Source organism: Nuphar pumila, chromosome 15 (genome assembly GCF_984573655.1).
Source record: "Nuphar pumila chromosome 15, dmNupPumi1.hap1.1, whole genome shotgun sequence".
NCBI lineage: Eukaryota > Viridiplantae > Streptophyta > Magnoliopsida > Nymphaeales > Nymphaeaceae > Nuphar > Nuphar pumila.
This window is the reverse complement of record NC_143263.1, coordinates 86,237,772-86,253,504: the sequence shown is the minus strand read 5'-3', so window position 1 is coordinate 86,253,504 and position 15,733 is coordinate 86,237,772. Positions and strand designations below refer to the sequence as shown.

Sequence of the window (15,733 nt, the reverse complement as noted above, 5' to 3'; positions counted from 1 at the left end):
AAGGCTATAGAGAGTGCACAACCACACAAGAAGCCACCAATGGGCAAGATACAAAGAGCCACAAAGGGCTAAACTCAATGTTCACAAACAAGAACACATAAAAATATAAACAATATATTAATAATATGCTTAAAAAACATTAAGGAAGAGAAGGGCTAACAACCCCTATTTATACATCAAAGGGGACCAAGAGGGGGGCTCCCATAGAGCCGTTGGGAGCTCCCAAACGGTTATATTTATGACCATTGGGATGAGTCCCAACAACTCTAGCAAAAGCCCAAAATGCCCTTGGTCAATAAATGAAAAGAAAAGGAAAAAATAAAAGGAAAAAAGTATAAAATAGTCTCTCGTAGACTATTCTAATTATATAGGATAAAAAGACAAAAATACCCCTGAAGGTTATGACAAATTACAAAAGTATATATATATATATATACATTTTAACATCACACTTTACACACAACCAGTAAATTTCAGCATGCTCCTATTTTTGTTCACATGGGAGCAGTTTTGCATATTATTAGATATATTAAAACTTCTCTTTCTTAAGGCTTCTTCTTGTTTGCTGCATCTACATTTGATTTAATTGCTTATACTGATGCTGATTGGGGAGATGATCCCAATAACCAACACTCAACCATGATTTTTTGTGCTTTTTTAGGTGAATCTATAATTTCGTGGCGATGCAACAAGCAACAAGTCTATCTCTTGTTAACTGAAGCTAAATACAGGCTCATGGCTATTACAACAATTGAGGTAGTCTGGCTTAGAAGATTGCTGGCTGATATGGGAGTTAAAGTATCCGAAGCCTCATGAATGTGATCTATATTGCTAGCAATTGTACATTTCATGAACGTACTCAAATAGAACTATGTATGAGAAGAGTATCTACATGACAATACTGATCTACCCTATGTTACATTAGAGTACTAGTTGACAAATTTCTTCACCAAACCTCTCGTTGCTTCTAGATTTCACTTCTTTTTAGGCAAGCTTTCGGTCAATCTACCGTAAGTTTAAGGGGGAGTGTTAAATTATATATACATATAATGTATATATAATATGTATTTATGTATATATATGTATTATATACATATATATATGTATATATATTTATTATATAAGTATATATATTTATTATATAAGTATATATATTTATCTTTTTTATTGTAAATATTTTTTCTTTTCTTTTATTTATTTTTGTTCTTTTCTGACTAGTCAACATAATGTTGACATGTTTGACTCTCCAACGGCTACAAATAGAGCCGTTGGATTATAGCTCCAACATCTCTATGTTGTTCTCTTTGGTGTATATAAAAAGGGGTGTAACCCCCTATTATTTGTAATGCATTCTGCATTTTGGGTTATCAATATTATATATATATATATATATATATATATATATATATATATATATATATTTTACATTTTGAGCCTTTTTGTGTGTGCCCTTTTGTGACCACTTTTGTTCTTGTCCATGTGGATCTTTGGTGGACACTTTGTTCGTAACTGAAGGCTCTTGATTAATTACAATTACAACCCCTTTATCATCTTTGTTTTTTTGCATGATAAAATTTGGTCCCATCAAGATGCTCCGAAAGGACAGGGCTGTGGATAAAGGGGACAATTTGACGTTTCCATGTCAAGAAATTAGAATGATTCAATTAGATGCTTCCACGTCAAGAGATTAGAATGATTCAACTTCTCAGAAACAAGAGAGAAAATTGGAAGACAAAACGGATTGAGAAGTATTTGAGTCCACGACGGAACAAAACAAGTTGAAGGAAACAAAGAAAAAAGGTAAAATAAGCAAAACAGGTCAGTTAAGGAACAATCCGGAAAAACAGGCATGGCACAAAAAGTTGTTATTCATGATAAAGTGGTGTTTTGGGTCTGGATATCATACTAGAGCCAAATCCAACCTGTACAAACCTGTATAACCTTTATGTACAACCTTATATGTTTTATTTCATTCCGGGTCTGGATATTATACCAGACCCGGACCCATATTGTACACTGTACACTCTAAACATATTAATACACCCTCTTTAGGTCACGATTTCACATATTGAAATCGTGACAGCCGCAACCCCTTTCTTTTTTTATTTCTTTTCTCTTTCTCAACGCAGTTTCTGAGAAGATTCTAACATGGTATCAGAGCGAAGGTCTATCGAGGGTTGAAGAGGCTTCCGAAAGGTGCAACCGATCAACGAAAGGTTTGAGGTCTCCACTGTCTCCTATCTTGTAATCTTCTTCAGTTCTTTTTCTCGTTTCTCCACCTCCTTCCACTCCCTTTCTTCTCTCTTGCTGGTAAATTCACGTCCCACGATTCAAATATTCACGTGAACCCTTGTTCACGCAGACCCTGTGTGTCGTGGTACTAAAGTTGATTCACGTAACGACGTGAATCGCTGAAGTTGATTCAATCGTTCACGTGAATTGACCCACCTTTCACCCATGATTCATCCTTCCTTCTTTTCGCCTGTTTTTTTTTCAAACCTGGTGCACCAGATCTGTTTCACTTCTTGCGCATTCCCCTCTATGCATATTAAGCCCTCTTTGTTGCTCGTATTTGCTGAGTGACAATAGTTTGTTTTAATATGATTCTTACCTCTCTTTTAAGTGTCTCATCGTTAAAATAAGTCTTCTCTCACTGTCACAGGTGGTACCCACATTGTTTTTATCTGAAAAACACTTAGTGCATTCAGATTAATTTTCTATTCCATGTGTGAAAATTTTCAATTTTCATTACGTTAATCTCCCATCTTATAAAAGTGTAAGGGAAAACTTATTTCTGATTTCCTCTAAACCAGACAGTCTCTGATCGTCAGTTTTAAGGTTTTCACAGCCCGGAAAAAAAAAGGCCGATCAACAAATCTTACAGGCAGAAGATTGAGCATTTTGTGAACACTCTTGTTACCTTTCCTTTCTCCATGGATTCTTATTCTTCTCAATCGAGTCTCTCTTCAAGTTTTCTTAATCAACTTGTTTCCGAAAAGTTAAATACCTCAAACTTCTTGATTTGGAAGAGACAAATCATACCTTTCATAAGGAGCCAAGGTCTCTTAGGTCACTTGGATGGAACCACTCCAGTTCCCTTAGAATTTGTTACGAGAGAAGAGAAAGATGATAAAGGGGCAAGTTCAATTGTGTATGTCAAAAATGCAGAATATCTCATCTGGGAAAGGAAAGATCAATCATTAGTTGCCTACATCACTTCTACCTTGTCTCAAGAGGTTCTTGTTGCGATCCCCGATAATTGTACAACCCTGCAACTTTGGGAGAAATTGGTTCAGACGTATTCACAAGTTTCATAGGCGAGGATGGTTTTTCTCAAGAGGGAATTTCAGCTACTGAGAAAAGATTCCATGACCATCATGGAATATCTCAACAAGATGAAGACTATCACAGACCAACTTGCAGTTATAGGATGTGCCGTGAGTGACAATGATATGGTGCAACAAACTCTGAGTGGATTGGGATCTGACTATAATATGATCGTCACTTCACTATTATGTCTGCCTGCTCTTCCTACCTTTGATGAGTTGAGAGCTAAACTGATTCAGTATGAGATAACTCTGAAGGGATTTTCTCAAGAAACACATGCTTATACAAATTCCCAAGAAGTCCTTGTTAAAACATATGTAATAATACCATAATACCCGATAGGGGTATTATGGTCATTTCACAAAGTACCCCATAGGGGTACTTATTTTGTTTCTCGTATTTTACTATTTTTTATTTTTCTTTTTATTTTTATTTTTGGATTTTTTGGATACCGAAAAGGGGCCCCACAATGGAGTCGTTGGGGCCCCCAACGGTCACATATGTGACCGTTGGGGGCTCCCAACGACTCTATTGGGAGCCCCTTTGGTCTCCTCTTCTTATAAATAGGGGGAACCCCCCATGTATGTTGCATTGCTCTTGAGAGCTCCTCTTCAATAATAGTGATATTATTTTTCATGTGTGTAGCCTTTTTATAAGGCCCTTTGTATATCCCTTAGTGGATTTTCTCTCTTGTGCTTGTTGCATTTGTCCGTGTGGGACATAGTGAATGCTTTAGCATTCTTGGTTTCTTCCGCTTATTTCATTACATGGTATCAGAGCCATAAGATCTTCTAAAGGTAAAATCTTGTCTCTCTCTACTTCCTTTCTTTCTCACATCTTCCTTGTGTAGCAATGGAAGTCAAGATCGATCTATCATTCAAACTCAATGGAAAAAATTACATGATGTGGGCATCCGCAATGGAGAATAATCTCAAAGGCAAGAAGCTTTGGGGTTATGTAATGGGAACCGTTCCGAAACCCCAACTTAAGCTCACAAAGATGGAAGGAGATCAAGAGAAAGCACTTGAAGGCGATGCTCGTCTCAAGGCCATTGAAGATTATAATCATCAAATGGAAGATTGGGAGAGCAACCATGCAAAAATCCTTGCATGGTTTATGAATAATGTCGAACTTAAGGTATGTGCAAATATTGCAAAATTCCGCCGAGCAAATGAAGCTTGGTTTTTTATGAAGGGTATGTTTACCCAAAAGGATCTTGCAAGAGCTTATTTCTTGCAAGAAAAAGTAAGAACCACAAAACAAGGCGACATGAGCATACAAGATTACTATAGTGCTCTAAATCCTTTGTGGGATGAATTGGCTCTTTTAGAGCCTAAATGGGTATCTATGGAGGATGTGGTTCTAAGACAAAAACAAATGGAACAAGATAGATTGTTTCAATTTTTATTTGGGCTTCGTCCCGAATTTGAACAAGTGAGATCCTCACTTCTCCATAGATCCACGTTTCTCCCTTAGAAGAAGCTATTGCCGAGATTACTCAAGAAGAGACTAGGCATAACATGGGTAAAAGCATAGAGGAAGTTCTTGCCGTATCTAAACCCGGCAATCATGTTAAAACATACAAACCACCTCATTTTGGTAAGCAAGGGAGTGGTGGAAGAAAAATGATTATATGTCACCATTGTTATGAGCCGGGACATATTAAACCCGTTTGCCCAAAGCTAAATGGGGCATTCAAGCCAAAGGTGGTTTCCGTTGAAGAATCCACCACCAAAGAAGATGACGGCAAGAACGGGGATCTCAAAGACACTCTTGGACAAATCTCCTTGGCTCTTCAACAAATCTTAAAGGTCACTTCTTCCACCTCCGGTGCCGCCATTGCCTCATCATCACCTCCCGGTACGTACTCTTGGATTTTAGATTCCGGAGCTTCTTTTCACATGACCCCTCATGAAAATGCATTAACCAATGTGCACACCAATTCAAAAATGTCTTGTGTCTCTACGGCCGATGGAACTTTTCTCAAAATAAATGGTGTTGGAACTCTTGATTCTAAAAATGTTCAAAATTTCCTTGTTCCAAAAGTTAGAATAGTTCCAAAATTAAACCTTAACCTCTTTTCCGTTTCTCAAATAGCCGACCATGGATGTGAAATATCTTTCTCATCCCAAGGGTGCTTTGTGCAGGATCTCCGGTCCGGGAAGCGGATTGGGCAAGGCCATAGGAAGGGAGACCTTTATTTTATGGATAATTTAATGCTTCCAAATACCTCATTTTGTACTTATGTCCAAGACAAAAATATTGAAACTTGGCATAAAAGGCTTGGACATCCAAGTTACTCTAAAATGTATCTTTTTCCTTTTGGACACAAGTTTTGTAAAGAAAAAGATATCAATTGCAAAGATTGCATTTTTGGCAAAATGAAGTATACTCCTTTTCCTATTAGATCCTTTGTGACAACAAGACCTTTTGAATTGGTGCATTCCGATGTTTGGGGGCCATCTCCGGTTCTATCTAAAGGTGGTTATTCATATTATGTTACTTTTATTGATGATTATACTAGATATGTATGGATTTATTTTCTTAACTTTAAATTGGAAGTTTTTAACTTCTTTAAAGAATTCCATGCAAAAATTCAAAATCAATTTCAAAGTCAAATATCCATTCTTAGATCCGATTCGGGTGGAGAATACTTATCAAATGATTTTCAAGCATATCTAAAACAACATGGCATTTGTCATAAAAAATCTTGCCCAAGAACTCCTCAACAAAACGGTCTAGCGGAAAGAAAACATAGGCATATTTTGGAAACCACTAGATCCTTACTCATTTCTAAAAATATTCCTAAAAATTTTTGGGCCGAAGCCGTGTTAACCTCCACCTATTTAATCAATAGGATGCCATCTTCAAAATTGAATAATATCTCCCCTTATGAAAAACTTTTTAATATGACACCCGACTACAATCGACTTCGGATTTTTGGGTGTAAATGCTTTGTTCTTTTACATAAAAGAGATAAATTGTCACCTAAAGCAATAGAATGTGTATTTTTAGGATATGGTGAAAATAAAAAAGGCTATAGATGCTTTGATCATAAAAACAATAAGTTATTTGTCTCCAAAGATGTAACCTTTCTAGAAGATGAAAATGGATTTGACATATTGGAAAAATCAAATGAAATTGATTATATGTTTATCAATGATCTTTTAGAAGATTCAAATGATGACTCTTTGAGTCATCCGGAAATTTTAGAAAATACTCATGATTCTCATGATGATGATGTATCACCAACTAATGGTGACAATCTCCAAGTATACACTCGGCGTGAGGAAGCCCAACCTATTAGTGCTTTAGAAAAATTCTTGCGGCTTAATGAACCCCTAGAAGAAACCTCCCTTAGGCGTTCTTCTAGAGAATCAATTCCACCTAATAGGTTTGTCTTATATGAAACTCTTTCACCTAAATATAGAGCTTGTCTAATAGCCTTGCATTCTTACTATGAACCCTCCCATTATAATCAAGCAAAAAGTATACCTCATTGGGTTGAAGCAATGAAAGTTGAACTAGATGCTTTAAATAAAGCTAAAACTTGGGAAATAGTTCACCTTCCTCCAAATAAGAAAGCTATAGGATGTCGATGGGTCTACAAAGTCAAAACAAAAAGTGATGGTTCCCTAGAGCGCTATAAAGCTAGATTAGTTGCTAAGGGATACTCACAAGAATATGGCATCGATTATGAGGAGACTTTTGCTCCCGTGGCTCGCATGACAAGCGTTAGAACTTTAATTGCGGTAGCATCATCTAAGAAATGGCCTATATTCCAATTAGATGTTAAAAATGCCTTTCTTAATGGTCAGTTGAATGAAGAAGTATATATGGATCCTCCGCCGGGAATCAGTGTTAACCAAGGTCAAACCCTTCGGTTATTAAAAGCCTTATATGGTCTTAAACAAGCCTCTAAGGCTTGGTATGATAGATTTAGTGCTATCATGTTACAATTGGGATTTCGCTCATGTTATACTGACACTGCTCTTTTTGTTAAAAATGCAGGTAATAGTATCATCATCCTTCTGCTTTATGTTGATGATATGATCATCACTGGCAATGATGAAAGCGGTATTCTTAAAGTTAAAAATATGTTAAAACATAATTTTGATATGTCTGATCTGGGTTTTCTCAGGTACTTTCTTGGCATAGAAGTTGCATACTCTCCTCGAGGGTATATACTGTCACAGATGAAGCTTGCTGCAGACATATGTTCCAAATCTGGGATTTCAGATGATAAAAAGGTGGAGACTCCCGAGGTTATCAATGCTAAACTACGACTGGAGGATGGAGTTCTGCTGGACGATCCTACGCCCTACAGGCAACTCATAGGCTCCCTCACCTATCTGACTATCACCAGGCCCGATATTGCTCATGCTGTGCACTCTGCAAGCCAATTTCAGCATGCTCCTACATCTGTGCATATGAGTGCTGTGCTTCGGATCATTCGATATATTAAAAATACTTTGACTAAAGGGCTATTCCTATCCTCAATCTCTTCCTTAGATTTACTAGCTTATACTGATGCTGACTGGGGAGGAAACCCAAATGATCGAATCTCAACTACTGGCTTTTGTGTATTCCTAGGAGATTCGCTAATTGCTTGGAGGTGCAAGAAACAGCAGAAAGTCTCATTGTCTTCTACTGAAGCAGAATACAGGGCTATGGCAACCACTACAATGGAGCTGGTGTGGCTTCGAAGTCTTCTTCAAGATATGGGAGTCGAAATTACCGGGGCTTCGAAGCTTTGTTGCGACAACAAAAGTGCTATCTACATTGCCAGCAACCACACTTTCCATGAGAGGACGAAACATATTGAAATGGATTGTCATTATGTACGTGATGAATATCTTCGTGGGACAGTAACACTGCCATATGTCACTTCAGAATATCAACTTGCTGATTTCTTCACCAAAGCCCTGCCTGCTCCTCGCTTCTTGTTCCTCCTTGGCAAACTTTCGGTCATTCCCCCGTAAAGTTTGAGGGGGGGTGTTAAAACATATGTAATAATACCATAATACCCGATAGGGGTATTATGGTCATTTCACAAAGTACCCCATAGGGGTACTTATTTTGTTTCTCGTATTTCACTATTTTTTATTTTTCTTTTTATTTTTATTTTTGGATTTTTTGGATACCGAAAAGGGGCCCCACAATGGAGTCGTTGGGCCCCCCAACGGTCACATATGTGACCGTTGGGGGCTCCCAACGACTCTATTGGGAGCCCCTTTGGTCTCCTCTTCTTATAAATAGGGGGAACCCCCCATGTATGTTGCATTGCTCTTGAGAGCTCCTCTTCAATAATAGTGATATTATTTTTCATGTGTGTAGCCTTTTTATAAGGCCCTTTGTATATCCCTTAGTGGATTTTCTCTCTTGTGCTTGTTGCATTTGTCCGTGTGGGACATAGTGAATGCTTTAGCATTCTTGGTTTCTTCCGCTTATTTCATTACAGTCCTTGCCACAGGAGTGACTTATGGTCGAGGACGAGGGCGAGGAGGACAAGGGCGAAATGGACACAGAGGACGTGGATTGCTTTCCACTCCAAATATCTTAACTCATACTCAGGGACAAAGGCCAATCCCCACTTGCTTCCTCTGCAACAAAAGGGGGCATATCAAGGCGAATTGTTGGCACAACCCTGAAAATAAAGGAAATGCTCCACAGACAGAACAAAAAGCAAAACCCACTAATATCAGAGACAATGGAGAGATTAGAGATCTGTTAATATCTGCCCTCTCAGAATTGAAGTTAAAACAGAACGATCAAGGCACATGGTTTGTCGACTCAAGGGCAGCAACTCGCGTGACTGGTGATGCAGGTAAACTTTCTAAACCTATCCCTTATTTTGGCAAAAGTAACATTGTCACTGGAGATGGATCCTATCATCCTGTTTCCCATGTTGGAAAATCTGTCATTCCCATGTCACACTCGACTCTTGAACTTACTGATGTAGTTCATGCTCCAAATATCAAGAAAAATATTGTCTCTGTTTCCAAGCTTGTTGATGATAATCGTGCTTCAGTCGAATTCACTCCCTACTCTGTGCAGGTCAAGGACCTTCGCACGAGGGAAACATTCGCTGAAGGAAAAAGACGAGGCAATATGTGTCTTTGAAGAAGCTCCATGTCATCCCGTACGCCCTATTCATGTGGATTCAAAGTCTTCATTAGAGTCGTGTTCCTTCCCTTCAGCAAATGTTTTTAGTATTTTTGAATGTAATAAGCCTCTCTTATGGCATAGTCGATTAGGACATTGTGGGAGTCATTTTATTGAGAAACTTGTTTCTAATAATCTCATTCCAAAAAAAAGTCTCAATGTGGATGAGAAAAGCCAGAAATGTTCCAGTTGTTCTTTATGCAAAAGTCATGTATTGCCTTTTCATTCTATTAATAAGAGAGCTTCAAAGCCTTTTGAGACGATATCTTCTGATGTATGGGGACCTGCCCCAGTTGCCTCTGGGTCTGGGAGCAGATACTACCTAATCTTTGTTGATAGCTACTCTCGATACACCTGGATATATTTCATAAAAAATAAGTCAGAAGTTTTCCTTTTGTTTCAAAATTTTCTTTCCTTAGTAAAAAATCAATTCTCTAAGACTATCCAATTCTTTCAATGTGATGGAGGTGAGGAGTTCTCATCTAGTGACTTTATTTCTTTTCTTCAAAATAATGGGATAGGAAGAAGGGTGTCCTGCCCACACATGCCACAACAAAATGGGATTGCTGAGCAAAAACACAAGCACATCGTTGAAAGTGCCATGAGTATGCTCCATGATAGTAATCTTCCCATTAACCTGTGGACAGTCATTCCGCCGTACATGTGATAAATAGATTGCCTATGGTTGTTCTAGAGAATCAGTCTCCTTATTACTGTCTTTTTGGAGCTCATCCTAGTTATCGTGATTTGCGTGCTTTTGGATGTGTTTGTTATGTGCATATTGATCGGTCCTTGAGAAACAAGTTTCAGGACAAAGCTCAGAATTGTAGATTTGTGGGATATGCCGACGACTACAAAGGATACAGGTGTTACGACCCGTCAACAGACGTATCAGAATCTCAAGAAATGTCATCTTTGATGAACACAATTTTGATCACCAAGCTGACACAATGGATATGTCCTCTACCATGACCGAAGCTTATTATCCTTGGCTGAATTCAGAACTTTTTGCTAGTTCCAATGAAGTCTGCCCTCCAGATTGTGGGCAACAGGAAAAAGAAATGTTTGAGACTATTGGCACATCGGGATCACAGGATTGGGAAGAAATATCATCTATACCGGGCAGATACAAGGGCATTTGCTATGCTAGACAGAGAACGACAACACCAAATCTTTCAAATCACACCTCAACAGCTGCACCTACTCCCTCTCATACTCTTGAGGTCAGAAGATCCAATCGCATGCGACATCCTATTGATAGGTGGGTCAGCTATAACAATTTCTCTTTGGACTTTCAGCTTTTCTTAACTGCTTTGAATAAGGGAGATGAACCTATCATGTACTATCAGGCAGCTACTTCCACTAAATGGGTAGAAGCCATGAATGATGAAATGCAAGCCTTACATGAATGTGGAACTTGGGAAATCGTTCTCAGACCACCTGACAAAAATGTTGTTAGATGCAAATGGGTCTACAAAATAAAGTATAAACCAGATGAAACTATTGAACGATACAAGGCGAGACTGGTTGCAAAAAGATTCACTCAAGAAGCAGGACAAGACTATGATGAGACATTCAGTCCAGTGGTGAGAATGGGAACGATTTGAATTATTCTTTCCTTGGCCGTTGAGCATGGATGGTAGCTGAGTCAGCTTGATGTAAAAAATGCATTTTTGCATGGGGATTTGAAGGAGGAAGTCTATATGGAACAACCCCCTGGATGTCAAGAACAAAACTGTAAAACACATGTGTGCAGGCTAAAAAGAGCTATCTATGGCCTAAAACAAGCATCTCGCTCTTGGTTTGAGAGCTTCTCCCTTGAGATTCAGAAACATGGATTCTCACGCTCCCTATTGGATCACTCATTATTCATTTTTAGAAGTCAGAATGTGATCACTTTACTGTTAATTTATGTTGATGATATAGTTATCACAGGAAACTCTGAAGATCATATCAAAGAAGTAAAAAATCTATTAGGTCAGAGATTCAAAATGAAAGATCTCGGAGCTTTGCGCTATTTTCTTGGCGTTGAGGTCGATAGCCAGGCTCATGGTTTGACCCTCACTCATCACAAGTATACGATAGATGTTCTCGACAAGGCAGGTATGAAAGACTGCAAACCTTTAGCCACTCCAAGTGTGCTCCACCAAAAATTAAGTGCTCATGATGGAGACCTGTATGAAGACCCCACCAGGTATCACAGTCTAATAGGAATGTTACAGTATCTCACATTTACTCGACCTGATATTGTTTATTTAGTCAATCAAGTGTCTCAATTCATGCATGCACCACTTACTGGGCATATGGAGGCAGTTAAGAGGATACTCAGATATCTGAAAGGGACCACTAGAGATGGGTTGATATATTCTTCACAGTCGTCTGGCAAGAATGTGCGTGAACTTATTGTATATTGTGATGCAGACTGGGCAGGAGATCCTGATGAGCGAAGGTCTACATCAGGATATTGTGTTTTTATTGGGAGAAACTTAGTCTCTTGGAGTAGTTGAAAACAAAAGGCTGTTGCTAGATCAAGCACTGAAGCTGAGTATAGATCCATGGCTGCCGCTACTGCCGAAGTCACATGGGTCAGGCACTTACTGACTGAAGTGGGAGAAAAGATCTCTCCGTCTACCTTGTTGTGTGACAATCAAAGTGCCCTCAATATGTCATTCAATCCAGTACACCACAGTCGCGCTAAGCATATTGAGATCAACCAACATTTTGTCAGACAAAAGGTTGAAGAAAAAGAGATTGAGCCTGAATTTGTTAACACTGAAAGACAAGTTGCAGACATTTTTACCAAGGGCTTGACAAAAGATCGTTTTTGGACGCTTAAAGGCAAGTTGTTCATGGTTCAGAACCATGATCAACTTGAGGGGGGGTGATAAAGTGGTGTTTTGGGTCTGGATATCATACTAGACCCAAATCCAACCTGTACAAACCTGTATAACCTTTATGTACAACCTTATATGTTTTATTTCATTCCGGGTCTGGATATTATACCAGACCCGGAACCATATTGTACACTGTACACTCTAAACATAGTAATACACCCTCTTTAGGTCACGATTTCACATATCGTGACAGCCGCAACCCTTTTCTTCTTCTATTTCTTTTCTCTTTCTCAATGCAGTTTCTGAGAAGATTCTAACAATTCATGCCTCAAATTTTTATATGTGATCAAGCGAAAATATGTAAACACAAAATTTGGTTTCCTTTTTTTTTTTCAGAACCCAATCAAGCAAGGTAATCAGACAAGATCACAAATCTGAACCAGCATGAGATAGGAAAAATACCCAACAATAGACGAAACCCAATGAGAAAAAAGACTAGTATTTGTGAAGCAATGAAGCGCTATTTCACATCAAACAGAACAATGTATCAGATCTGGTCTATATTCATACATTAGATCAGATCTGATTAGCAATGGACAGAAATTAATATTTTGACCAGAAGATACAATTGGGAATCAAATATTAATATTCTGACCATAAAGTATGGTTGGGAATCAAAGATTTGGAGACAAATATATGATTGAAAAACAATAATATAAAGGACAAGGGAACGATGCTTAGAGACTTGAAGAGAAAGGATAAAGATGACAAAACAGATAAAATAAGAATTGAAAGGAATATGAAGAAGAGAAAGAGGGCACCTTTTGAGGAGATATCTCCAGTCAAGATCATTGTGCTCTGATACCATCTAAGAACACAGCTGTTAGGCAGTCACCAGAGATCACACACAACAAAGAAAGATGAGAGATTGAATGGGGCTGTAGAAGTCACGATTCTCAACGTGGGAGATTGTGTGAAATTGCCTTAATATATCAAAACTGTTGCATCTCTATGGTTACAAAAATACCCTTGTATAAACAAGTGAACAACATAAATATGAATGGGGCAATAATGGAAACAGGAAATACGAACAGAAAATACATGTCTAGCAGTTACACGTGTTGGGTCAGTATATGGATCCGACCAGACCCAATCACGTTCCAATTGTAATGGTTCACATCCACCTTTTAATCTTAAGGTTATTATGGATATGTTGCACTTATTTTTTGTTTGTTTCTATCTTTTATGAGCTGGTAATATTTGATAGAAATCTTTGCTTATTTTCTTAAGGTGTAACTTTGATGGTCCATGCTGTGAATTGTGATTGGTTCAAGATTCTAGGCCTCTATTTAAATAGACAAAAATATATATTTTTTAAAAGAAATAATCTGAAATACATGTTTTCTTCTTATTTCTAATTGTTTTCCTAGCTTAGAAACACAAATTCATCAAGTTGGTACGTTAATAATTTCATTGGCTATGAGTCATCAATTGTTGGGTAGGACGTCATACAATTAAAATCAGCATCTTTGTTGGTTCGTCTATGGAATAACTGTGCTTGTAAAGATTGTCTGTCATTGTTATTTCTGCTTGTAGATTTTGGTTCCATAAGTTCCTCTTAAAACAGTTGTTTATTGTGTACATTCTATGGGTGGTATTGGCTGCTAATTTAATCTGTAAGAGTTTTGGAAAGCTGTTTTACATTATAGAATAATTTGTTGGCCTTGGTAATGCAGGTGGATATGGTTACACCTATGTGCTCTCAATTAACATATGAAGGGCTACTAGATGAGGTAAATGTAGACAAATTCATGTATTCTTGTTGGTAGATGGCTCCTAATACCTTAAAACCTTATTGTGATAAAAAAATAAATATGAGAGATAAATTTCTGGTATAGGTTTATGGAAAAACATTATTTTCCTTGAATTATGTTGAAAACAGTCATTTTTTATCCTTGGAACATTTTTGTTGGGCATAATTGTGTTTTGTGTTGTACAGTACTCGGGTTGCTATATAGTGCTGAGTTGGTTGATCTACGTGATCATAGATACATGGTGCAGCCGTTAATGGAGAAGCAAGAACAAAAGAGGAAGAAAGCTTGAACCTTCATTTAGTGCAAAAGAAAGAGTTACAATGATATATGGGGTCAACCACCCTTTACTAACAAACTAATAAAAAAAAGACAAATAGACTCCTAACTTTGACTCTTACAACATAAATCTGAAAAGAACAAAAATACCTCTATAAATAATAAAATATACAAGGGGCAATACACATAGAAATGCTACAATATACTACATTCCTCAACAGTTGATACCATAATTACTAGAGTAAGAATTGAGTACGAGAATCGATGCGTGAAACATAAAGCGAAAAGTGAGTGTTTAGGGAGTGTCCTATTGTTGAAGCATGAAGTATATGAAATAGGAGATTCACGAAAGCATTCATGGAGTGAAGCACAAAGAAAAGAAAAAACAAGAGAACATTAATCAACAAAAAGGAATAGGGTTACTCCATATAGGACTCGACGCCCTTTATAAGAGTACATTTTTTAGGACCAAAATAGTCCTCTATCATTGACTTGCAACATAAATAGAGCTAAATTACATAAGTACCCTAAAAAATACATAATGATACAAGTATTATCACACACAACACTCCCCCTTAAATTTGAGATGATGTGAAAGCAATCATTCCAATTTTGAAGAGAAATGTTTGAAAGGCCTTAAGAGGTAAATTCTTAGTAAAAACAATCAACTATCTGGTGAGCGTCTCAATATACGACAGAAAAATTATCCCCTCTAAGTATGCTTTGTGAATAAAGTGACAATCTATCTCAATATGTTTGGTTCTCTTATGAAACTTTGGATTCGTAGATATATGTAAGAGTCTGATTGTTGCAATGCAATGGGGTCCCGCCACTTATCTTAACTCCCATATCCTCTAACAACTATCTCAACCATACAATCTCATCAATAACTTGGGCCATAGTTCTATACTTGGTCTCGGTAGTAGACGACAAATCTCTGTTGTTTCTTGCTTTTCCATAATATCAATAAGTCTCCTAAGAGCACACAAAACCCCGTAGTAGAATGTGGATCTTGAGATACACCCCAAAATCTGCATCATAATATGCTTTCAATTCTATTGCAGAAGAGATAGAGAAGAACAAAGCAAAATGCACGGTATCCCTAACATATTTGATGATTCTCAGAACTACTGTTAGATGAGTGCATGTAGGAGCATTTATAAACTGACACTGTAACGCCCTGAAATCTTAACCCAAGTTTTGAGGATTTTTTTTTATAATATATTACAGCGAAAATAAGTAATACTATAAGGTTAAGCATTTCAGAACATTACAGTGGATAGCAAGCCAAATCATTTATTTCATTTCATTATCAAA

The 15,733-nt window shown here is 37.6% G+C and overlaps 1 protein-coding gene across 1 annotated transcript in view; it reads left to right on the top strand.

The window, feature by feature from the left end:
* The window catches only part of ATVPS33 (Sec1/munc18-like (SM) proteins superfamily), a 150,326-nt gene that overhangs the window by 13,240 nt on the left and 121,353 nt on the right, over positions 1-15,733 (top strand). The window contains exon 9 of the mRNA XM_089988369.1: positions 14,063-14,119. Within this exon, the coding sequence (XP_089844495.1) occupies positions 14,063-14,119 (57 nt within the window). The remainder of the gene's footprint in view (positions 1-14,062; positions 14,120-15,733) is intronic.